Source organism: Cherax quadricarinatus, unplaced genomic scaffold (assembly GCF_038502225.1).
Source record: "Cherax quadricarinatus isolate ZL_2023a unplaced genomic scaffold, ASM3850222v1 Contig598, whole genome shotgun sequence".
NCBI lineage: Eukaryota > Metazoa > Arthropoda > Malacostraca > Decapoda > Parastacidae > Cherax > Cherax quadricarinatus.
Window position 1 is genome coordinate 37501 of NW_027195624.1, and position 25422 is coordinate 62922.

Consider the following 25422-nt stretch of genomic DNA (forward strand, 5'->3'; position numbering starts at 1 on the left):
GGGAATTTGGCGGCTGGGAATTTAGCGGTTGGGAATTCGCGAATGTGTGAAGCCCGCGAATGTTGAGGGAGACCTGTACATTATTTAGGGATGCATACTGGTTAGAGAGCTGGTCATAAGTCCGAGTGGACGGTAAACGAGTACATCACTGAGGAGAGGCTGTATACGTGAGTGAATGAATCAAGATGTCTCCACATTTGGGGGGAGGGGGGTGCTGGTGGGGGGTGGATTGTGCTGGTGGGGGTGAGTGGATGGTGCTGGTGGTGGGTGGAAGAATGGTTGGTCCTGGTAGATATGTCACTTTTATCTCCCTTGAAAAATTTGCAGCCTCAGTCTGCCAGCCCTGGGTCAGATGTAGCAGAAGGTTCCATAGAATTACTGGCCAATAATTTTAATATGATCCAGTACTGTATAATAAACATTTACTTTGTTTTGTCTTTGGGCTAAAAACTACAAGCCAGTTGCTTGGGAAAAAAAAAACTTACCCATTTGAAACAAGGTGCCCAGAAGAACACAGTTTTGGGACCTGTAAATTGAAAATAAATATATAAGTGCTATCTTAAAATACAAGGCTTTGCTTAGAAATCACATCATCTCCCAAAATTAAAAACACAAACACTATATACAGCAGGGCCCTGCTTTACGGCGTTCCGCTAATACGGACATTTCAAATTATGACCAAAACTCGCTATACGGCTCCCCCCACCTGTCTTTCTAATACGGTCACAGCGGCCCACCGAGTTTGTTTACATTCTCCCTGAGCACATCTCCTTATTATGTCTGGAAACTTTCCAAAATTTCAAGTGTTTTAAAGTTATTGTATATTTTATATGTATTGTACTTGATAATTAAACTTGTGTACACCTGTACCTAAATAAACTTACACACTGTGCTGGCATGTAGGTACACATTAAAATCACTAAGAGTCTCTCTACTCTTGATGCAATAATAATAATAATAATAATAATAATAATAATAATAATAATAATAATAATAATAATAATAATAATAATAATAATAATAATCTCTTGGGCGCATTAATGTCGCATATTACATTAATATAGACATTTCCCTTAATCTATCTATGATATTTTTTTCAAAATTATATAAGAAACACATTATGTAACACACAAACATGATACATGCACCCACAGTATAAAAATTTATACAAATATATATGAGATGTTTACCAAACGGTTTGTAGAAGTGTCGGAAGAATTACGTTTTCTCTAGCCCGTCACCTGTTACTAGGGATAACTGTAGAAAAATATTCCTTTCGTATGCCTTCACTTTATAGCTATTCACGACCCTTGTGGGTCTAGCACTTCTTTTTTATGATTATAATAATAATAATAATAATAATAATAATATCATCATTCACTCTAAAAATGGTGTGTTGCATGAGAATAGGAGTGTTGCTGTTTATAATTCTGTACTAACTTGTACACAGTGTAAGAGTATTTGTTTCGTGATTTAATTATTATAATAATAATAAAAATATTATAAGGTAAAAGTTTCACAAACTCTTACAAATGTACATGAATGAACTAAAAACACGTATTAAACCGTCTATTTCGCCTGACCGAGTGATCGTCCACAACCTGTTCAGTTTGTTTTTTTACGCTGTCTGAGCTCGGTGTATCTCGTTCTCTCTCGTTTGCTCTTCGTTAACTAATTGGCTCTCGTTGACGATGGCATCTAAGCTTAGTTGTGATAAAAAGAAGAGTCGTAAGCCTCTTACTTTAAGTGCCAAGTTAGAAATGATTAAACTTAGTGAACAAGGTATGTCAATGACTGAGATAGCACGTAAGCTTGGTTTGGCTCGTCAAACAGTTAGTACAGTTGTGAACAATAAGGAGAAAGTGTTGCAGGAAGTTAAAAGTGCTACACCAGTGACCACTAAAGTTATAAGAAAACGTGATAACCTTATTGCTGACATGGAAAAACTTTTAATGGTGTGGATTGATGATCAGACTAGTCACAATGTGCCTTTAAGCAGAGCCATTATCCAGTCCAAAGCCCTAAGTCTCTTCAATTCTATGAAGGCTGAGAGAGGGGAGGAAGCTGCTGAAGATAAATTCTCAGCTAGCAGAGGCTGGTTTAATAGGTTTAAGGAAAGAAGTCAACTTCACAACATCAGAGTGCAGGGTGAAGCTGCAAGCGCTGACAATTTAGCTGCAGAAAATTATCCACTTGAACTAGCCGAGATAATAGAATGTGGTGGATATACCAAGCAACAGATTTTTAATGTGGATGAGACTGCATTATTTTGGAAGAAGATGCCATCTAGGACATTTATTGCTAAGGAAGAGAAGTCAATGCCTGGCTTCAAAGCTGCAAAAGACAGGCTAACACTCTTGCTAGGAGCTAATGCAGCTGGTGACTGCAAGTTAAAACCTATGATGATTTATCACTCAGAGAATCCTAGGGCCCTAAAGAACTATGCAAAAGGCAGCCTCCCAGTTTATTATAAATCTAATTCGAAAGCTTGGATGACTGCCAATCTTTTCATAAGTTGGTTCACGGACTATTTTAAGCCTACAGTTGAGGCTTACTGCAAGGAAAAGAAAATTCCTTTTAATGTTTTACTTGTTTTAGACAATGCCCCTGCCCACCCTACAGCTCTACATGGTATGTACAGGGAGATAAATGTTGCTTTTATACCTGCAAACACAACTTCATTACTGCAGCCGATGGACCAAGGTGTAATTGCAGCCTTTAAATCTTATTACCTAAGAAGAACTTTCATTAAGGCTGTAAATTTCCTAGACAGTGATAAAATGCCTGGGCCTAAACAAAATAAATTAAAAACCTTTTGGAAAGGTTTCACAATTTTGGATGGCATTAAAAATATTAGAGATGCATGGAATGAAGTTAATGAAACTACACTCAAAGGTGTTTGGAAGAATCTGATTCCTGAACTTATGGATGATTTTGAAGGTTTTGAGAATCCAGTGGGGGAAGTGTGTGTAAATGTTGTTGATATGGCAAGGGAATTAGAACTGGAAGTGGAGCCTGAGGATGTGGAAGAATTGCTTCTCTCTCATGATGAGGCTCTGACAGACCAAGACCTTCTTCTGATTGAAGAGCAAAGAAAGAAATTTCATGAAGAGGAGATCCATCCTGATGATAGTCCTGTTACCATTAAAGAAATGAAAACCCAGGATTTGGAAGAAGTTATCAACCATATAAAAATAGCAATGCCAATTTTTGAGAAGATTGATCCAAATTTTGAACGAAGTTCAACAGTGAATGCAACCCTTTCCCATGATGTTACATGCTATAAAGAAATTTTAAGGGAAAGGAAAAAAAAATCCATGAGGCAAAGTTCAATGCTTTCCTACTTTAAGAAAATATCATGGCAACCTTCAACATCAACAGCCAGCCTTCAACATTCAACAGCCTTCAACATCAACAGCTAGCCTTCAGCAGCCTTCAACATCAACATACACCCCTTCAAAAGCTTCACACAAGTCTCCAAAACGAATCAAATTAGTTGAAGAATTAGAGGATGATGGTCTGCCATCTCCTGATTTGATTCAATAACTACATTGCCACTCACCTCTCACACATTCATATTAAGTAATTAAAGGTATGTAATAAATGTACTGTGTGTAATTTTACTTTTCATTGTTTTTTTTAATGCTTAGTTCTATTGCTAATTTAATATATGTCAGTGTAAATACGTTATCTAGCATTTATATGCATTTACAAGGAAAATAAAAGGGTGTTCCACTTTACGGCGGTTTCCGCTTTACGGCGGTAGCCTGGAACCTAACCTGCCGTATAAGTGGGGCCCTCCTGTATTTTCACCACCAACTCAAAAATTTTCAAATATACGTTTGTACGTGTATGTTTGTGGGTCTGAAATGGACTAATCTACTTCACAATATTTCTTATGGGAACAAATTCGGTCAGTACTGGCACCTGAACATACTTCTGGAGTGAAAAAATATCGTTAACCGGGGGTCCACTGTATAAGATTATTTCAAAACTAAAATGGTCTCAATCTCATTACGTAAAATGTTAATTCAATTACAGTAGAGCCCCGCTTTATGGTGTTTCGCTTTGCGGCATTCCACTAATACAGTCATTTCAAATTATGACCAGAACTCTCTATATGGCTCCCCCCACCTGACTTTCTAATATGGTCACTGCACCCCCCCCCCCCCGGTTTGTTTACATTCTATATGAGATCCGTAAGCACTATGTCTCTCCATTATGTCCGGAAACTCCAAAATTTCAGGTGCTTTTAAAAATTATTTCATATTTTATATATACTCTGATAATTATACTTATGTATACTTGTACTTAAATAAACTTACACACTGTGCTGATGTGCAGGTACACATTAAAATCAGTAAGAGTGTCCTATGTCTCGAGACAACATACAGTGGAACCTCTACTTACGAGTTTAATCCATTCCATTTAAATTAATTGAAATGGAATTAATTCGTTCCAGTGGAATTCCAAGCATGAGAAAATACTTCACTAATTTCCCTAATATCTATCACAATTCATGTAATATGACATAATAAACAATATTAATAACATAGAAACATGATATATACACTAGAATGAATAAAATACATGTAATTAGGTATGTGGCTAGTGGTGGTGACAGCAGCCATTGTTGTTGGGGTTTATTGGCCCACCACAGCGACCATTCCTGCTCCTGACTACATCTGTAGAGAACCTAGGATAACCCAAAAAAGTCAGAGTGACTTATAAATGCTACACTCTTAATGCTACACTTTCCCACTGCTGCTTCATGTTGTCTGCCACTGCTGCTTCATGTTGTCTATCACTGCTACCTCATGTTGTCTGCCACTGTTGCTTCATGTTGTCTGCCACTGCTACCTCATGATGTCTACCACTGATGTTGCCAAAGAATAGAACATTTCTGCTATTTTGAGCTCAATTTCAAGGTACTTTTCACTGTGAAACCAATTAAAATCATATTTATTTTTGTAGTATATCTTCCATTTTATCACATGAGACCAAATAAAATGAGAATACAACCATAAAAACCATAAGAAAATATACCGCTAAGGGGAGGCTAATGGCTGAGAAGTGAACTCCTTTATTTATGGTCCGATTTCTTTCATTTTTGGTGAACGTTAAGAAGCATACGTATTTTCTTCATACATTGCCTAAGTTTCAATAAGATAGTCCAACAAACAACTGAGATCCAATTCCCTAGATCAAGAGCAAGAGCCCCCTCACCAGTGTCAATTAACCTCCCTTGAGGCCCACTCGCACCTGGAAATTTTGCTCACGTCTGGAAGCAAAAAATCGACCAAGCAGCTGCTCGTATCCGGGAAAATTCGCACGTGGATGTACTTGTAAGTAGAGATTCCACTGTATTAGTAATGATAATAATAATCATCGAGTCTCATTAAATGTTGTATACAGTGGACCCCCGCATAGCGACTTTAATCCGTGCAAGAGGGCTGATTGTTATGCGAAATGTTCGGTATGCAAATGAATTTTCCCCATAAGAAATAATGGAAATCAAATTAATCCGTGCAAGACACCCAAAAGTATGAAAAAAAAAATTTTACCACATGAAATATACATTTTCCTACACACAAAGAGAAGGATACATGCACAATAGTAGAGTAGTACATGCACAATATATATTGTGCATGTACTATGAAGATGCAGCAATGACTGATGAGACACTGTGTCCTGGGAGTGCCTTTTCCTCCTGAGTACTGTAGGTCCTGTTTGGCATTTTCTTCCAGAACAGGCCTTATCACACTGTGTATGCCACTATGATTCTTAAATCTCTCAAACCAACCTTTGCTGGCTTTAAATTCACCAATATGAGCACTAGTTCCAGGCATTTTTCCCTGTTCACCTGGGTGTTAGTCGACCGGTGTGGGTTGCATCCTGGGAGACAAGATTAAGGACCCCAATGGAAATAAGTTAGACAGTCTTCGATGACACTGACTTTTTTGGGTTATCCTGGGTGGCAAATCCTCTGGGGTTAATTGTTTCTTGGTATTCTCAATAAGCCACACCAACAACGGTGCTACAGCAGCAGCAGCAGCTGACGGTGGTACAGCAGCAACAGACGATGCTACAGCAGCAACAGACGATGCTACAGCAGCAGCAGACGATGCTACAGCAGCAGAAGACGATGCTACAGCAGCAGCAGACGATGCTACAGCAGCAGCAGACGATCCTACAGCAGCAGCAGACGATGCTACAGCAGCAGCAGACGGTACTACAGCAGCAGCAGCAGCTGACGGTGGTACAACAGCAGCAGCAGCAGCTGACAGTGCAGCAGCAGCTGACGGTGGTACAGCAGCAGCAGCAGCTGTACCACCAATAGTAGCGATGGTTGATTGGGGTTTATTATACAACCTGGCCAGCTCGGAGACACGCACTCCACTTTCATACTTATCAATGATCTTTTTCTTCATCTCTATAGTAATTCTCACCCTTATTGCTGTAGGGTTGGCACTAGAAGCTTTCTTGGGGCCCATGGTCACTTATTTTCCAGAAAAAAATCACCAAAAACACTGTAATAATACGAAATGTTCCGATTGTATGCTTGGATGTTACCGCGGAGGCTGGCTGGTAAACAATGCCACCGACGGAACATGTGAGCGTGGCTCAGGCCGCACATTGGACGCATCTCGGACGAAGAGCGGTGAGTGGGTTTTTGGGCGGTATGCGAGGCAAAATTTTTGCGAAAAAAGCGAGCGGTATGCGGATTGTACGGTATGCGATGCGTGCGGTATGCGGGGGTCCACTGTATTACGTTAATATACATATTTTCATTAATCCATCTATGATATTTTTTCAAAATTATATAATAAACACGATACATAACATAAAAAGATGATAAATACACCCCACAGTAGAATAAATAAACAAATATGAGATGTGGTAGCAGATGACTTGTACGAGTGACAGCAAGAACAACATTTTCTCAAGACCAAGATAAGAGAAAAATGTGTTACTGGGGGTAACTGTAGAAAATTATTCCTTTCGTATGTAAGTTTATTCATGTATACACAAATACAGTTATACAGATTATCATATATGGCAGCATATGTGTAAAGTGCCTAGAATAACCCCCAAAAAAAGTCAGTGTGACTTATTTCCATTGCCTTCACTCAGAGCATCATTTCTTCTAAAAATGGTGTTACATGAGAATGGGAGTGTTCCTCTTAATTTATTCAACCATATCATTGTAGAGACAACTTGTACACAATGTAACCTGTACACAAACCAGACATGTACACCTGATTTGTTTACAAAACTTGCATTCGCCTTGTTTGTTTACATAACTCTGCGCTTGTCCTCCCTCATGTACACATTCTCTCTCTCTCACATTGTTCGTTTTATCTCATTTACTCACCCCTGACCCTACATTAACCCTTACACTGTCCAAATATAGATCTATGTTCACTTGTGTGGCGCTCCGAATATTTTGAAAAATAAAAAAATCATTTTTTTTAATGAATAGCACATTTTTCTACATGTCATAGGATAAAAAAAATTTTTTAGGGTCAGTACTTACCGAGATATAAGACCGTGAAGTTGGCTCTAGATGCTCACCAGTCGGCAATATCAACTCCTGCTGCTTGCAGAAGTGTTAACATCAAAATGGTATACAATACCGACAGGTTGTTAGGTTAGACACATATGCAACAGTTAGACAACTTTATTCCGAAACGTTTCGCCTACACAGTAGGCTTCTTCAGTCGAATACAGAAAGTAGGCAGGAACAGTAGAGATGTGAAGACGATGTAATCAGTCCATCACCCTTAAAGCCGTAGAATTTGAGGTTGTCAGTCGACTGAAGAAGCCTACTGTGTAGGCGAAACGTTTCGGAATAAAGTTGTCTAACTGTTGCATATGTGCAGAAGTGTTGCCAATATACCTTTTTTTCGTTTTTATTTTAATTTATATATTTTTTATGTTCTGATAATTACAATTTATAATAGTTCTTGTAATTTCATAGCCAATCTTTGTTCTGACGCTAATATTCGGTACTGAAATAGTGCTCAAATAGTCACAATCACATTGACAGGTGAATGTTTACACCTGCCTGGGTTATTTACTATTGTCAAGAAATATATACAAAGTATTTATAGGTTCCAGCAATGTTTTAGATACCCTGGCATATACCCTGAAGCATGGTGTTATGAAAGGCATCCCTATACTGTTGACAGCCTAGTGACATTTGATAAATGCCCACTGCTCCAGCTAACCCTCGCTGTATTTGTTATCACTGTTACACACAAACATGTCTTATCTCTGTCTATTTATCTGTGTCTGTCAATCTGCCTGTCTGTCTATCCATCTGTCTATCTATCTCTGTCTGCTTGTCTCTGCTTTTGTGTCTTTCTGTCTGCCTGGAGGATACATATATCACACTCCTTGAAGAATCACGTTATGGCATCTGTTATCAGCTCGGTGACATTTGATAAATGGGTGCTCGGGGAACCCTGCCTTTATTTGTTTTCACTGATACACACAAACATGTTTCTGTCTATCTGTCTGTCTATCCTTGCCTGGAATTTTTGGGTTATCCTAGGTAATTTACACTGTGTATAATAACTGTACTTATGTGTACATGTGAGACAGAGATATAGACAGACAGATATATATATAGACAGATATATAGATAGACAGATATATAGATACAGAGATATAGATAGGCAGAGATATAGACAGATAGAGATATAGACAGAGAAACAGTCAGAGACAGCCAAAGCAAGCCAGCCAGCCAGCCTGCAAAATACACAAGAACATAAGAAAGAAGGAACACCGCAGCAGGCCTACTGGCCCATGCAAGGCAGGTACATGTCACCCTCCCCCCCTTCCCGACTAAGACCCATGACCCACCTAGTCAGGTCACATCCATTGAAGGAAAGAACATGACATCAGACCTAGTAGCACAAGCTAGTCAGGTCCAACTCACACCCACCCACACTCACTCATGTATTTATCTAACCTGTTTCTACTTTCCTCTTAAAATGGGGATGTTAATCTGACATGGCATCAGTGAATCCCTGGTATTTGCTCTAGCTGGTGCTCAATTGACCTGGTGCTCCCACAAGGTACTAAGTGCGCCCAGATTTCTTTAATAGTGCACACACTGAGTGTACAAACCCATTTTTTTCATGTCCAGGCGATTCAAGCCTATTGTGCCAAATTTGGAAGAATGAAAAATAAAACATTGATCTACGTTTGGAGCGCTATGCATGCAAATGTACATCTACGTTTGGACAGTTTAAGGGTTGAGAATACAAATATTTTAAGGTAAGTAATGAGTGAACTGTATATGCATTTTATCGCTCTGGGGTACTTAACCCTTTCGGGGTTTCGGCCATACTAGTACGGCTTACACGCCAGGGTTTTTGATGCACTAGTACGCATAAATTCTAGCGCCCTCAAATCTAGCAAGAGAAAGCTGGTAGGCCTACATATGAAAGAATGGGTCTATGTGGTCAGTGCGCACAGTATTATGGCTGTATTCTAGTTTTCCTGGTCTTATTTTATAGAATGGAAGACATATTACAGAAATTGAGACGATTTTGATTGGTTTCACAATGAAAAGTACCTTGAAATTGAGCTCAAAGTAGCAGAAATGTTCGATTTTTGCCAAAGTTCAAAAGTAAATAAATCATGCCACGCGTCCAATACACGTCAACTGGTGAATCTAATATTCTTTCACAAGTGCGCTGGTCTTATTTATACCATTTCTACACTAATACAGTAGTCTGCATAACAGTAAATTTTCTATTTTTTTGCGAGAATAAAAATTCAAAATGGAAAGCAAAAGAAATGTAAGAGGGGCATGGGGATGTGACTAATGAACAGAGGAAATGTTATTTTAGTGCCAGGAATGTCTTTCTTGTTTATTCTGGACCCTATTTGGAAATTGGCATCTTTTGAAATTTGTGTGAAATTGGCAAAATTGCTAAATTCTGACCACTTTGTTGGATAGTTGAAATCGGTAAATGGGTGGTTTCTTGTACTCATTCGATAGAAAAAAAATGGAGTTCTAGCAAAATAGTTATGATTTTTGTTGACTAGTACACTGGAATTGGCCGAAAATAGGGCTCAAAGTGGGTAAAATCGCTGATGCGTAAACATCGTCGAGACCGCTAACTTCGCGAGAGCATAATTCCATAAGTTTTCCATCAAATTTCATACTTTTGGTGTCATTATGATCAGGAAAAGATTCTCTATCTTTTCATAAGAAAAAATAACTTTTTTTTTTAAATTTTGGCGACCTTGAGAACAAGTCTATGAGAGGGCCTGGCGACCCTCAAAGGGTTAAATGTCATAGAATATTGTGTAGGTGGGGGGGCCTGGTATGGTAGCCCGGCTGGCTACCATACATACCACACCTTATTTCTTACAATAAATACTACTCGTCTCACCCTAGATTAAGACTACAAATATTTTAACCCTTTCAGGGTCCGTGCCATAGATCTATGGCTTTACGCTCAGGGTCCAAACCGTAGAGCTACGCCATGAGCTCAGCTCACTCTGATTAGCTGTGAGTGGTAAATTTGGGCCTAGATATGAAAGAATACATCTATGTGGTATGTGTGCACCACATAAAACAAATCCTGCAGCACACAGTGTATAAAGAGAAAAAAAACTGAGACCGTGATTTTCGATTAAAACAGTGACTTTGCAGTGTTTTCGTATGTTTTTTTATAGTTGTATTTGCGATTTCTTGGTCTCACTTGATAGAATGGAAGACATGTTACAGAAATAGAGATGATTTTGATTGGTTTTAGCACTGGAAATGGCTTGAAACTGAGCTCAAAGTAGCGGAAATGTTAAATATTTGCCGATGTTCACGAGTAAACAAACGACCTCACATGTCTAATACACGCCAGCTGGTGGGTCTAATATACATTCGTAAATGTGCTGATGATATTTATACAATTATTACAATATTGCATAACAGTAAATCTTCTATTTTTTGGTTTGAATAAAAATTCAATATGTGAATAAAAAATCAAAATGGAATTAATTTGTAAAGCCTCAAAACATAACTAATGAACAGAGGAAATGTTAGTTTAGTGCCAGGAATACCTACATTGTTTATTCTGGACTATTTTGAAATTGGAATATTTTGAACTTTGTGTTAAACTGGCCAAATTACCAATTTCCGATCACTTTATTTTGTAGTTGAAACAGTTGACTTAGCGATTTCTTGTGCTCAATCGATAGAATAGAAGTAATACTAGTGAAATAGCTAAAAATTTGGTCGACTGGAATAATGTAATTGGCCTAAAATGAGAGTCAAAGTCGGCAAAATTGCCGATTCGTAAATATCGCTGACACATCAAAATTCGCGAGAGCATAATTTCATCAGTTTTCCATCAAATTTCTTATTTTTTGTTTTATTACCTTCAGAAAAAAGATTCTCTACCATTTCATAATAAAAAATAACAATTATTTTTTGAAAATTCTTGGACCCTGGTGCACACTTTGAAATTTTCCTCTGGACCCTGAAAGGGTTAATGTGCCCAAGAGAGATTATTAGTACGTAGTACATATTACTATGGTGTCATGAGTAGAGAGACTCTTAGTGATTTTAATGTGTACCTGCATGCCAGCACAATGTGTAAGTATATTTAGGTACAGGTACACATAAGCATAATTATCAGAGTACATACATATAAAATACGTAATGACTTTAACCCTTTCAGGGTCCAAAGGCCAAATTTCAAAGTGCGCACCAGTGTCCAAGAATTTTCAAAAAATAATTTTGTCATTTTTTCTTATGAAATGGTAGAGAATCTTTTTCTGGAGGTAATAAAACAAAAAGTATAAAATTTGATGAAAAATTGACGAAATTATGCTCTCGCAAATTTTGATGTGTCAGCGATATTTATGCATCGGCAATTTTGCTGACTTTGACTCCCATTTTAAGCCAGTTATATTACTCCAGTTGACCAAATTCTTAGCTATTTCACTAGTATTACTTCTATTCTATCGAATGAGCACAAGAAATCACCAAGCCAACTGTTTCAACTACAAAATTAAGTGATCGGAAATTGGTAATTTGGCCAATTTAACACAAAGTTCAAAATATTCTAATTTCAAAATAGAGTCCAGAATAAACAACGCAGGCATTCCTGGCACTAAACTAACATTTCCTCTGTTCATTAGTTATGCTTTCAGACTTTACAAATGAATTCCATTTTGATTTTTTATTCACATAATGAATTTTTATTCAAACCAAAAAATAGAAGATTTACTGTTATGCAATACTGTAATAATTGTATAAATAATATCACCACATTTGTGAAAAAGTATTAGACCCACCAACTGGCGTGTATTAGACATGTGGGATCATTTGTTTACTCTTGAACATTGGCAAAAATTTAACATTTCTGCTATTTTGAGCTCGTTTCAACCCATTTCCATTACTAAAACCAATAAAAATCATTTCTATGTCTGTAATATATCTTCCATTCTATCAAATGAGACCAAGAAATCACAAATACAACTATAAAAAACATATGAAAAAACTTTGCAAATTCACTGTTTTAATAAAAAATTACAGTCATAGTTTTTCTTCTCATTATGCACTGTGTGCTGCAGGATTTGTTTTATGTGGTGCACACATACCACATAGATGTATTCTCTCATATCTAGGCCCAAATTTACCGCTCACAGCTTATCAGAGTGAGCTGAGCTCATGGTGTAGATCTACAGTTTGCACCCTCAATGTATAGCCATAGATCTATGGCACGGACCCTCAAAGGGTTAAAACACTTGAAATTATGGAAAGTTTCCAGACAATAGATATGCTCACATTGAATGTAAACAAACCAGGTGGGGCCCGCCATATTTGAAAGACTGCTTGCCGAATAGCAAATTTTGGTCATAATTTGAAATTGCCCTAATAGCGGAATGCCATAAGGCAAAACGCCATAAGGTGAAATGCCGTAAAGTGGGGCCCTACTGTACTATATAATAATAATTATAATAATAGACGGCTTCAAAACGCCGTCACTAGATGGCTGTGATTACTACAACAATGCAGGAGCGGTTGTGGCCGCCTCCACTTGTCACATAATGACATTTTTTATTCATTCAAGAGTATATATATGTATCAGGTTTCTATGTAATTTATATTGTTTAGTATGTCATATTAGATGAATTGTGATAGATAAATAAGCCATAAAGTTGATATTAGCAAAATATTCGCAGAGTATTTTGATGTCTTCAGACAAACTCTTGTCTGCCGCCGACACTGCCAAAGCCATATACGTAATGACATATTTTATTCATTCTAGAGTATATATCAGGTTTCTATGTTATTTATATTGTTTATTATGTCATATTAGATGAACTGTGATAGATAAATAAGCCGTATAGATGATATTAGCAAAATATTGAAGTATCTTGTTGTTCCTCCTGAGAGCCAGAACGGAAAATTGACTCTGCAAATGAGCAAATCCAGATGCGAGCAAAGTCATGGAATGGATTAAACTCGTACTTAGAGGTTCCACATATATTATTATTTTTATTATTAGCACATCGGCCATTCCCACCAAGATAAGTAATCCCGAACCTCATCCTAATTTCCAAACTACAAATTCTCTGCATTATATTCACACCACACATTGCCCTCAGACATGACATTCAAATGCCTCCAGCCTTCTCCTTGTTGCAACATTCACCACCCCATGCTTTGCACCCATGTAAGAGTACTGGTATAACTATACTCTCATACAGCCTGGTTGATCAGGCTCTGATCCACCAGGAGGCCTGGTCTCAGACCGGGCCACGGGGGCGTTGACCCCCGGAACTCTCTCCAGGTAAACTCCAGGTAATACATTCCCCTCTTTGCTTCCATGGACGAAGTTATTTGTCTCCACACTCCTCAGTTCACCACTCACCTTTTTTCCCTCATCAATTCTATGATTCACATCATCTTCCATAGACCCATCTGCTGACATGTCCATGCCTAAATATCTGAACACATTCACCTCCTCCATACTCTCTCCCTCCAATCTGATATCTAATCTTTCATTACATAATTTTTTTTATCCTCATAACATTACTCTTTCCTATATTTGCTTTTAATTTTCTTCTTTTGCATACCCTACCAAACTCATCCACCAACCTCTGCAACTTCTCTTCAGAATCTCCCAAAAACACAGTGTCATCGGCAAAGAGCAACTGTGACAACTCCCACTTTGTGTTACATTCTTTATCTTTTAACCCCATATCTCTTGCCAACACCCGAGCATTCACTTCTCTGTAAATATGGTGACATCACACATCCTTGTCAAAGGCCTACTTTTATTGGGAAATAATCTCCCTCTCTCCTCCGAACTCTAACCTGAGCCTCACTATCCTCATAAAAACTTTTCACCGCTTTCAATAACCTACCTCCTATTCCATATATTTGCAACTGCTCACCTATCCACCTTGTCATACACCTTTTCCAAATCCAGAAATGCCACAAAAACCTCTTTACTCTCATATAAATACTGTTCACCTATATGTTTCACTGTAAACACTGGGTTTACACACCCTCTTCCTTTCTTAAAGCCTCCTTGTTCGTCTGCTATCCAACTCTCCATCTTACTCTTAATTCTTTCAATAATATGTCTACCATACACTTTACCAGGTATACTCAACAGATTTATTCCCCTATAATTGTTGAACTCCCTTTTGTTCCCTTTGCCCTTACCAATAAAATCCCAAGCTCAGATACCCCACCCAATGACTACCTCACTGGCGACTACCCAAAACACACTGTTCCTAGCTCCGACTAACCCAACTGAAGTCTCCCTTATTATCAACAAACTAAAAAACAAGACAGGAGATTTAAATACCTTACCACCCATTATATACAAAAAAGTGTCACAGGTGCTATCACCAATCATTGCAACACTCTTTAACAAATCCATTGAATCCTCTAGCTTTCCTACAGTTCTCAAAATAGCAAGGGTCACCCCGATTCATAAAGGAGACCACACAGACTTGAATAACTATAGGCCAATATCCAACTTACACCCTCTCTCTAAAATCTTTGAAAAATTAATCCATAAGTGTATCTATTCCTGCCTCATCTCCCACAACATACTCAACCCCTGTCAATTTGGTTTCAGGCCTAATAAAAATACTAATGATGCTATTATCCACATGCTAGAACATATTTATACAGCAATAGAGAAAAAAGAAGTCCCACTGGGGATCTTCATTGACTTACATAAAGCTTTCGATACTTTGACCACGACTTGCTCCACATAAAACTGTCGCACTATGGTATAAGAGGGTACTCCCTCAACTACCTAAAGTCATACCTCAGCAACAGAAGCCAATATGTGTACACAAATGGGGCAAACTCTTCCGCACAGCCAATTACAGTTGGTGTCCCACAGGGAAGTGTCCTAGGCCCTCTTCTCTTTCTCATATACATAAATGACCTACCAAATGCATTGCAACTACTCAAACCCACACTATTTGCAGATGACACTACATACGTCTACTCTCACCAGAGCCCAGTCATGCTAGCCAAGACTGTAAATACCGAATTACAGAAAATATCAACCTGGACGAGGACCAACAAACTTACTCTAAACATTGACAAAACCTACTATATTCAGTTTAGTAACAGAGCTACAGATGTGTCTCTTAACATAATGATAAATGGATCACCTATCACAAAACTCACAGAGGGAAAATTCTTCGGAATCCACCTTGATAATGGACTCAAATTCCAAACACACATACAACAAATTTCCAAAAAAATTTCCAAGACCGTAGGCATACTATCGAAGATATGGTACTATGTTCCACAGTCAGCCTTCCTTGCCCTATATCACTCACTTATTTACCCCTATCTCACCTATGGAATTTGTGCATGGGGCTCAACAACAATAAACCATCTCAGACCACTAATCACCCAACAAAAGGCTGCAGTCAGAATGATAACAAATTCCCACTACAGCCAACACATTCCACCAATATTCAAAACTCTAAACCTACTCACAATACAAAACATCCATACTTATTACTGCACCTACTACATACATAGAACACTTAACGCTGACATAAACCCTCCCCTCAAACATCTCCTTACCAACCTCAACAGAACACATGACCATAACACAAGGCACAGATCACTCTTTGATGTTCCTCGTGTCCATCTCACGCTATGCAAAAACTCAATGCACATAAAATGCCCTAAAATCTGGAATTCATTACCTGTGAATATAAAAGAAACACTGTCTGTTTATAAATTCAAGTCTCTTCTCAAAAATCACTTACTCACCCACAACTAAATAAATACTGAATAATTGTATCTCATAAATTGTATCTCATTATTGTATCTCATAAATGACAATCTGTGACCCAATCAAACTTTGTTACTATTTAACTTCATTACCTAACAGAATACTCCATTCTAGTGATTACACAGCAACACAGTAAATGACCATATGACCTGTCTTTGTAATACTCATTTGTACTAAATTGTTATCAGTTTTACAATAATTTTTGTACCACTGAATATATCATTGCTTAGTTAATCTTAAGTTAATTTTAAGCCTGCCCATAATGCTCTGCATACAAGGGGCTTTGGCATGCTGCACTTTAAAAATTGTATTCCTTGTACTTCTCTGTATCATGTTCAAATTAATAAATAAATAAATAAATAAATAAATACAAAGGAACTATGCATATTCTCTGCCAATCCCTAGGTACCTTACCCTCTTCCATACATTTATTAAATAAAAGCACCAACCACTCCAAAACTATATCCCAATCTGCTTTTAACATTTCTATCTTTATCCCATCAATCCCAGCTGCCTTACCCACTTTCATTCTACGCACTGCCTCACACACTTCCCCCACACTCACAACTCGTTGCTCCTCGCTTCTACAAGATGTTATTCCTCCTACAAGATGTTATTCCTGATCTTCATCAACATTCAACAATTCCTCAAAATATTCTCTCCATCTTCCTGATACCTCTAACTCTCCATTTAACCCTTTGACTGTCGCGGCCGTATATATACGTTTTACGAGGTGCCGTGTTTGACGTATATATACTCATAAATTCTAGCGGCTTCAAATCAAGCAGGAGAAAGCTGGTAGGCCCACATGTGAGAGAATGGGTCTGTGTGGTCAGTGTGCACCATATAAAAAAAATCCTGGAGCACGCAGTGCATAATGAGAAAAAAAACTCCGTTTTTTTAATTAAAATGCCGACTTTGTGGTCTATTTTCGTATAGTATTTATGGTTGTATTCTCGTTTTCTTGGTCTCATTTGATAGAATGGAAAACATATTACAGAAATAGAGGTGTTTTTGATTGATTTTACTATAAAAAGAACCTAGAAATGGAGCTCAAAGTAGGGGAAATGTTTGATTTTTGCCAATGTTCAAAAGTAAACAAATGATGCCATTGTCCAATAAATGTCCAACTAGCCATTCTAATATGCAGTCATGAATGGGTTGATGTTATTTATACAGTTATTACAACATTGCAGTAGTCTGCATAATAGTAAGTCTAATATTTTTTGTTTGAATAAAAATTCAAAATAGAAAGCAAGAGTAATATCAGAGGGGCCTGGAGACGTGACTGATGAACAAAGAAAACGTTATTTTAGAGCCTGGAATGTCTGCATTGTTCATTTTGGACCTTATTTTGAAATTGTCATATTTTTTAGTTTTCGTGAAATTGGCCAAATTGCAAATTTCTGACCACATTATTAGGTAGTTGAAATCAGTAAATGGGCAGTTTCTTGTACTCAATCGATAGAAAAAATTAAGTTCTAAAGAAATAGCTATGAGTTTGGGCGACTGGAATAATGGAATTAGCCGAAAATAGGGCACAAAGTGGGCGAAATCGCCGATTTGTAAACAGCGCCGAGGTCGCTAACTTCGCGAGAGCATAATTCCGTCAGTTTTCCATCAAATTTCGTTTTTTTGGTGTCATTACAATCGGGAAAAGATTCTCTATCATTTCATAAGAAAAAATAATTTTTTTTTTTTTAAATTTTGCGACACCAGGAGACACCTCAGGATTGGGGGTTGCGACAGTCAAAGGGTTAATAACTCTCCATTTGTTCCCTAGGCTTCCTCAACTTGCTAATCTCACTCCAAAACTTTCTTATTTTCAACAAAATTTGTTGATAACATCTCACCCACTCTCATTTGCTCTATTTTTACACTGCTTCACAAATCTCTTAACCTCTCTTTTCCTCTCTATGTACTCCTCCCTCCTTGCATCACTTCTACTTTGTAAAAACCTCTCAAATGCTAACTTTTTCTCTTACTATCACTTTACATCATCATTCCACCAATCACTCTTCTTCCCTCCCACACCCACTTTCCTGTAACCAAAAACTCCCACTGAACACTTTAACACTACACTCTTAACCCTTTCAGGGTTGGTGCCGTACTAGTACGGCTTGCACGCCAGGGTTGGTGCCGTACTAGAACACGTAAATTCTAGCGCCTTCAAATCTAGCAAGAGAAAGCTGGTAGGCCTACATGTGACAGAATGGGTCTATGTGGTCAGTGTGCACAGTATAAAAGAAATCCTGCAGCACACAGTGCATAATGAGAAAAAAAACTCCGACCGTGTTTTTGGTTTAAAGCAGAGATTTTGCAGTGTACTTTCATGTGGTATTTATGGTTGTATTCTAGTTTTCTGGTCTCATTTTATAGAATGGAAAGCATATTACAGAAATTAAGATGATTTGGATTGGTTTCACAATGAAAAGTACCTTGATATTGAGCTCAAAGTAGCAGAAATGTTCGATTTTTGCCAAAGTTCAAAAGTAAACAAATCATGCCATGCATCCAATACATGTCAACTGGTGAGTCTGATATTCTTTCACAAGTGTACTGATATTATTTATACCATTTCTACACTAATGCAGTAGTCAGCATAACACTAAATCTTCTATTTTTTTTTTTTTGTGAGAATAAAAATTCAAAGTGGAAAGCAAAAGAAATGTAAGAGGAGCCTGGGGACGTGACTAATGAACAGAGAAAAATGTTATTTTAGTGCCAGGAATGTGTGTCTTGTTTATTCTGAACCCTATATTTGGAAACTGGCATCTTTTGAAATTTGTGTGAAATTGGCAAAATTGCCAATTTCTACCACTTTATTAGATAGTTGAAATCGGTAAATGGGTGATTTCTTGTGCTCATTCGATAGAAAAAGTGGAGTTCTAGTGAAATAGTTATGATTTTTGTCAACTGGTACATTGGAATTGGCCGAAAATAGGGCTCAAATTGAGCAAAATCGTTGATGCGTAAACATCGTCGAGACCGCTAACTTCGTGAGAGCATAATTCCGTAAGTTTTCCATCAAATTTCAAACTTTTGGTGACATTATGATCAGAAAAAAATTCTCTATCATTTCATAGGAAAAAATTTTTTTTTTTTTTTTTTGAAAAATTTTCAACCCTGAGAACAAGTTTAGGAGAGGGCCTCTCAACCCTGAAAGGGTTAAACCTACCCCATACATATTCAACTCCACTGCCTATACTCACACTAACCTATCTATCCTCCAATAGTTGTTTATATCTTACCCTAACCGGCTCCTCCTTTAGCTTATAAACCTTCACCTCTCTCTCTTACCTGCTGCTTCCATTTTTCTTGTATCCTATCTACCTTTTACTCTCATTGCATATTGTATACTAAATTATGACAAGAACCCCAATGGAAATAAGTCACTTTGACTGTTTTGGGATATCCTAGGTAATTTACACATATTAAACTATGTATAATTGTACCTATGTGTACCTGTACCTAGATAAACTTACTAATTACCTCATTATCATCACTAGTGTACTCAGAATAAACAAAGGCAAATTGTACCTGCTGGATGGTTCCAAAATGGTTGAAATTTCTCTGGGACAAACTTGTCAGCCCTTCGGATCACAGCTCTGTATATTGCTGCCATGGTGGCTTCTACTGCCCCAGATGGTCCTCACACAGTGTAACTAGAATTAAATAGTTATACTTAATTAATGCACCAACCCTGATCCCACAGTTCTCAGCCATTACACTCGACCACATACTATGTAACTGCTCTAATAACATTACTCAGTCAGGTGTCATTACCACAGGTACAATAAGTAATCATTTCATCACTTATTATACCAGGAAAATCATTAGGGAATGGATAGGCCAGCACAGGACAATAAAAATAAACCAGAAACTACAGTAAAGCAACACTGATAAGTAGGCTACAAAATTTTGACTGGACTTCAATAACAGAGATAAATGATGCCCAGGAAAAATTCACAACCATGTTCACTACCATCCTTGATAATATTGCACCAGTGAAAGAGGTTAGGATTAAACGAAGAACTAAACCTTGGATAACTGTTGAGATACTAGATATGTAATATCAAATTCAGGGATTTAAGAGCAAATAAGCAGGATATTGCAGAACTAAATGAATTTCACAGGGTAAGGAACAGAGTGCAAAGGTTTATACAAGGAGCAAAGTCAAGTCACAATTGCTCAAAAATTGAAGAATACAAGAACAATCCTAGAAATCTCTGGCAACAACTAAAAGTGCTAGGGTACAACCATAAATCCATAGATAGATCTAACAGTGCTAAATAATGATAAGGCATGTGGTGCCCCTTGGTCTGGTGGCAAAAGCTCTCGCTTCACATGGTGAGGATCCGGGTTCGATTCCTGGTGGAGGGGTGCAAACATCGGACGTGTTTTCCTTACACTGGTTGTCCATGTTCACCTATCAGTATAATGGGTACCTGGGTGTTAGTCGACTGGTGTGGGTCGCATCCTGGGACAAAACTGACCTAATTTGCCCAAAATGCTCTGCATAACAAGCAGCTTTCTATGTAGTAGTATGTCAATGATGTCAGCTAGGCCTGTATATCTTGTATATGTACTTGCAGTAAATATATTATTATTATTATTATTATTATTATTATTATTATTATTATTATTATTATTATTATTATGCCATGAAACAAGAAAGTGACATATTGTTTCAATTCATTAAAGACACAGCATCAACAACACGGCCACTTGATACTGGAGTTCCGCAGGGAAGTGTCCTTGGTCCCCTGCTCTTCCTCATATACATCAATGATCTTCCAAACGTATCCCAACACCTGAAACCCATTCTCTTTGCTGATGACACGACTTATGTCATCTCCCACCCTAATCTTGCCACCCTCAACACCATTGTTAACGAGGAGCTGATCAAAATATCGACTTGGATGACAGCCAATAAACTTACGCTTAACACTGACAAAACCTACTATATTATGTTTGGTAGCAGAGCAGGAGATGCACAAATTAACATTAAGATTGACAACACTCTAATTACCAGACATATCCAACACATAACCAAAAAAGTATCCAAAACAGTTGGGATCCTCTCCAAGATACGATACTACTTGCCGCAAAATGCCCTTCTCACACTATACCACTCACTTATTTATCCATATCTCACCTATGCTATTTGTGCTTGGGGATCAACTGCAGCAACACACCTAAAGCCAATAATAACCCAACAAAAAGCTGCAGTAAGAAAAATCACTAAATCCCATTCCTGGCAACACCCCCCCCCCCACTCTTCATAGATCTAAATTTACTCCCTGTTCAGTACATCCACACTTACTACTGTGCAATCTACATCTACAGGACCTTAAACTCCAATATCAACCTTGACCTAAAACGCTTTCTTGATAGTTGTGACAGAACCCACAGGCATAACACCAGACACAAACATCTCTACGACATTCCCCGTGTCCGACTAAACCTTTACAAAAATTCAATGTATGTCAAAGGCCCTAAAATCTGGAACACCCTACCTGAGAACTCTAGAACTGCAGACACATTCATCACCTTCAAAACTACCATTAGAAAACATCTTATCTCCCTGATACACCCCATCAACTAACTACACGAATACCACCTGGTGGTTCATACTTACACTCACTCACCCATTTGACCATAAACAGAAATATTAATCTCAATCTTAAAATAATGAATCCTATGATACTCCAATACTGAAACTATGTACTGTGCCAAAACAAAAGCATTCACATTGCAAAACTCACAAACTAGTATTTAGTCACTTAGCCATAATACCAACTTACCTCATAATTTGTAATATTTTAAAATAAAGAATTAAACTAAGTCTGCCCGAAATGCCTAGCCATGCTAGGCGTTCTAGTGGTACACTCTGTAATCATTATTTAACTACATGTAAACCACACAACAACCAAATTCTGTAAATTCAACATTGTAATCTTCATAGAGAATAAACTTTGAATTCTACCCAACTATTGATTCAACATTAGTCAGTGAACTGCCAGTTGTATTAAATTCCTTTAACACAGACTCCATTAAGATGAAAACTTACTACAGTAATAGAGGCATCACCCCATACAGTTTCCAATTATTAGGCGAACCTTATGACTTCATGCGAAAAGAACTAAGTAAGTTAAGCTTAACTAAAAGCACCAGACAACATAACATCCCAGCCAAATTCCTAAAAGATGGTGCCTCTGAACTGCCAGTCCCCATTGTGCACATAATAAATTTGTCCATCACCACCAATACCGTGCCAGAGGGGGTTCAAGAAGGCCAGAGTTATTCCTATCTTCAAGAAAATAGTAGGCCTGATATCAGCAACTATAGGCCTGTTAGTATACTCAAGTGTGATGTCCAAAATTCAAGAGAAAGCGATGTATTGTTAAGTAGTTAAGTATCTATGTGACAAAACATTCTCCATAGTTACCAATCAGGTTTGAAGAGATCTTACTTAGATTTCGATTTCGATTTAGATTCTTTATTTCTCTGTAAAGATTACAATGTGGAGTTTACATATTATAAAGTATTAATTACAATGAGTGGTTTACATACTGTAAAATATTATAACATATTATAAAACATTAATTACAAAGTAGGCCACTAGTATGCCTAGGTATGCCTAGGCATTTCGGGCAGACTAATACTAATTCTTACTCTATACCGACACAGGTTATGGAGCATACTGATATTAGAGTTAGATAATTGTAGTGATTAACTAGATTCATAAAAGCGAGGTAGTTCAAAACATTTAAGAAATTAACAAATTGTATATTTAACTGATACAGGTCCGCCATCACAAATCCGGCAATCAGTTATTCGGTCCCTTCAGTTATTCAGCACTAATTTAGGCTAGCATAATTTCAAATTTCCAGGATCACCACACCAACCTGCTGGTACTGTTTGGTGGCGCTACTTGATGCATAAGTCATTCCAATTTCTTTTTCTATATTTATTGTTTTAACCTGCTTGGTTTTAGCCCTAGCCATGGTTCCAATGAATAAATGAAATGCTTCTCATTATGTAAAGCACCAACACAGTACATTATCCATTAAAGATAAGGTGGCTTTGAAGCCACTGTCAGTTGCCATGAGCTCAGTCTCATGAAGCAGGAGAATATGCTTTATTACACTAATATCAATACTACAGCTTATTTGCCTATCACAATTGATCTAATATGACATAAGAAACAATATAAATAACATAAAACATGTTAAATACTCCAGAATAAATAATATTTGGCATAATACCGGGCAGTTCGACGGAGGTATGAAGAGGATATGGTATACAAATACCATCTTACTCCTAAACCAATATTATTTCATAGTGACTATCTATCCATTTAACTTGTTTACCATTACTCAATTGTAGTCCCTTATATATTTTTTGTCCTTTATTTTAGCTCTATATAACTACCTTAGATCATATATTCGCAATTGTTAAAACTAATCAAGGTGCTATTCTCAGGTGCTAAAGTTAATAAGTTCACTATTTTGCCATTATACTCCAAAGCTCATTTATTTGATTACCACTTTATTGTTCACCACAACTTATATTAGTCCCTTTTATATTATAATTTTATATTATAATTCTAACTTTAAAGAATTACCTTTAAAGTACTGCCTACTATCATATTCCCAAGCTCCATTATTTGATCATCACTTTATTTGTTCACCACAAATTATTTTAGTCCCTTTTATATTGTCTCCTTTATTTTAGCTTTAAAAAACTACCTTAGCTCATTATTTTTTACATTTGTTAAATAATTCAGGTGCTATTTTTTTTTAGCTTTAGAATATTTACTTTATTTTTTACTTAATTCTAACTATAGATTCACTACAAATCTTATGATTACAAGCATTGATCCTGATACCAACTTCTTATTTAATGACTTAAATGATTCAAACAGTTACTGTAATTACTACACAGCAGAACAATCAAAGGCACTTCTCAGAGCCAACAACAACATAACTATCTTTAACTACAATATCAGATCTTTAAGTAAGCATTATGATGACGACCTAGCATTACTAAATTCCTTGCATGCCAATATGTCCATTATTACACTAACTGAAACCTGGCTAAAACCTGATACTACAGATGTCTATGCCATTCCTGGTTACACAGCCATACACAACTGTAGGCCAGACCAACAAGGGGGTGGCACAGCTATATACTACTCAGACCAACTAGAATGTATCACTAATACTTGCACAAGGGATGAACATGGGGAATATATAATAGCTAAACTCAAATCCAAATACCTACAAAAACCTCTCACAGTGATAAACATCTACAGACTTCCACAATCAAACATTAGCCAATTTAGTCAAAACCTAGGAAGTATGATAACTGATGCATGCATGAACAAAGATCACTTACTACTCTCAGGTGACTTCAATATAAATCTCCTGCAAGACCAGGACCCACACGTTACTGAATTCACAAACACAATGAGTAACTGCATGTTGCTACCAACAGTAACAAAACCTACAAGAGTTACAGAGACTAGTGTTTCCCTACTTGACCACATCTGGACCAACACCATATCCCCTTTAAAATCAGGCATAATTACAGATAATACCACAGACCACTACCCTACTTTCCTCATAACAACTCTTGGTAAAATACCCCAAGACACTACTAAAGTCACCTTCAGACTTCACAATGAGGCAGCCATTAACCCTTTCAGGGTCCGTCCCGTAGATCTACGGCTTTTCAGTGAGTGTCCAAACCGTAGATCTATGCCAAAATTCTAGCGCCGTCAAATTTAGCGCGAAAGCGCTCATAGGCCTACATGTGAGAGAATGGGTCTGCGCCGTGGGTGTGCACCGTAAACAAAAAATCTAGGCGCCTGCATAGCATTGTGGGAACCCCGGCTCATTCACCCTTGTTCACCATGCCTCGTCGCAAGTCAGCTCTAACTCCCCGGAAAATTGGGACTCTCCTCTTCCTGTCTGATAGTTCTGACACTGATGGAAGTGGAAATGAAGACGAATTCTACGGCTTAGATAAGTTAGTGACCGAAAATAATGACCAGGATATCGATAATAGTGCAGAAAACCCCGACGATCCTCGACCTTCTACCTCT

General features: G+C 37.5%; 1 protein-coding gene across 4 annotated transcripts in view; it reads right to left on the reverse strand.

Moving 5' to 3' along the window:
* The window catches only part of LOC128684659 (mitochondrial pyruvate carrier 2), a 61124-nt gene that overhangs the window by 21676 nt on the left and 14026 nt on the right, over window positions 1–25422 (reverse strand). For all 4 annotated transcript variants that reach the window (XM_070080552.1, XM_070080551.1, XM_070080553.1 and 1 more), the window contains 2 exons: window positions 19851–19975; window positions 486–526 (listed from right to left, as the gene is read on the reverse strand). In XM_070080552.1, the coding sequence (XP_069936653.1) occupies window positions 486–526; window positions 19851–19935 (126 nt within the window). In that variant the 5' untranslated portion in view covers window positions 19936–19975. The remainder of the gene's footprint in view (window positions 1–485; window positions 527–19850; window positions 19976–25422) is intronic.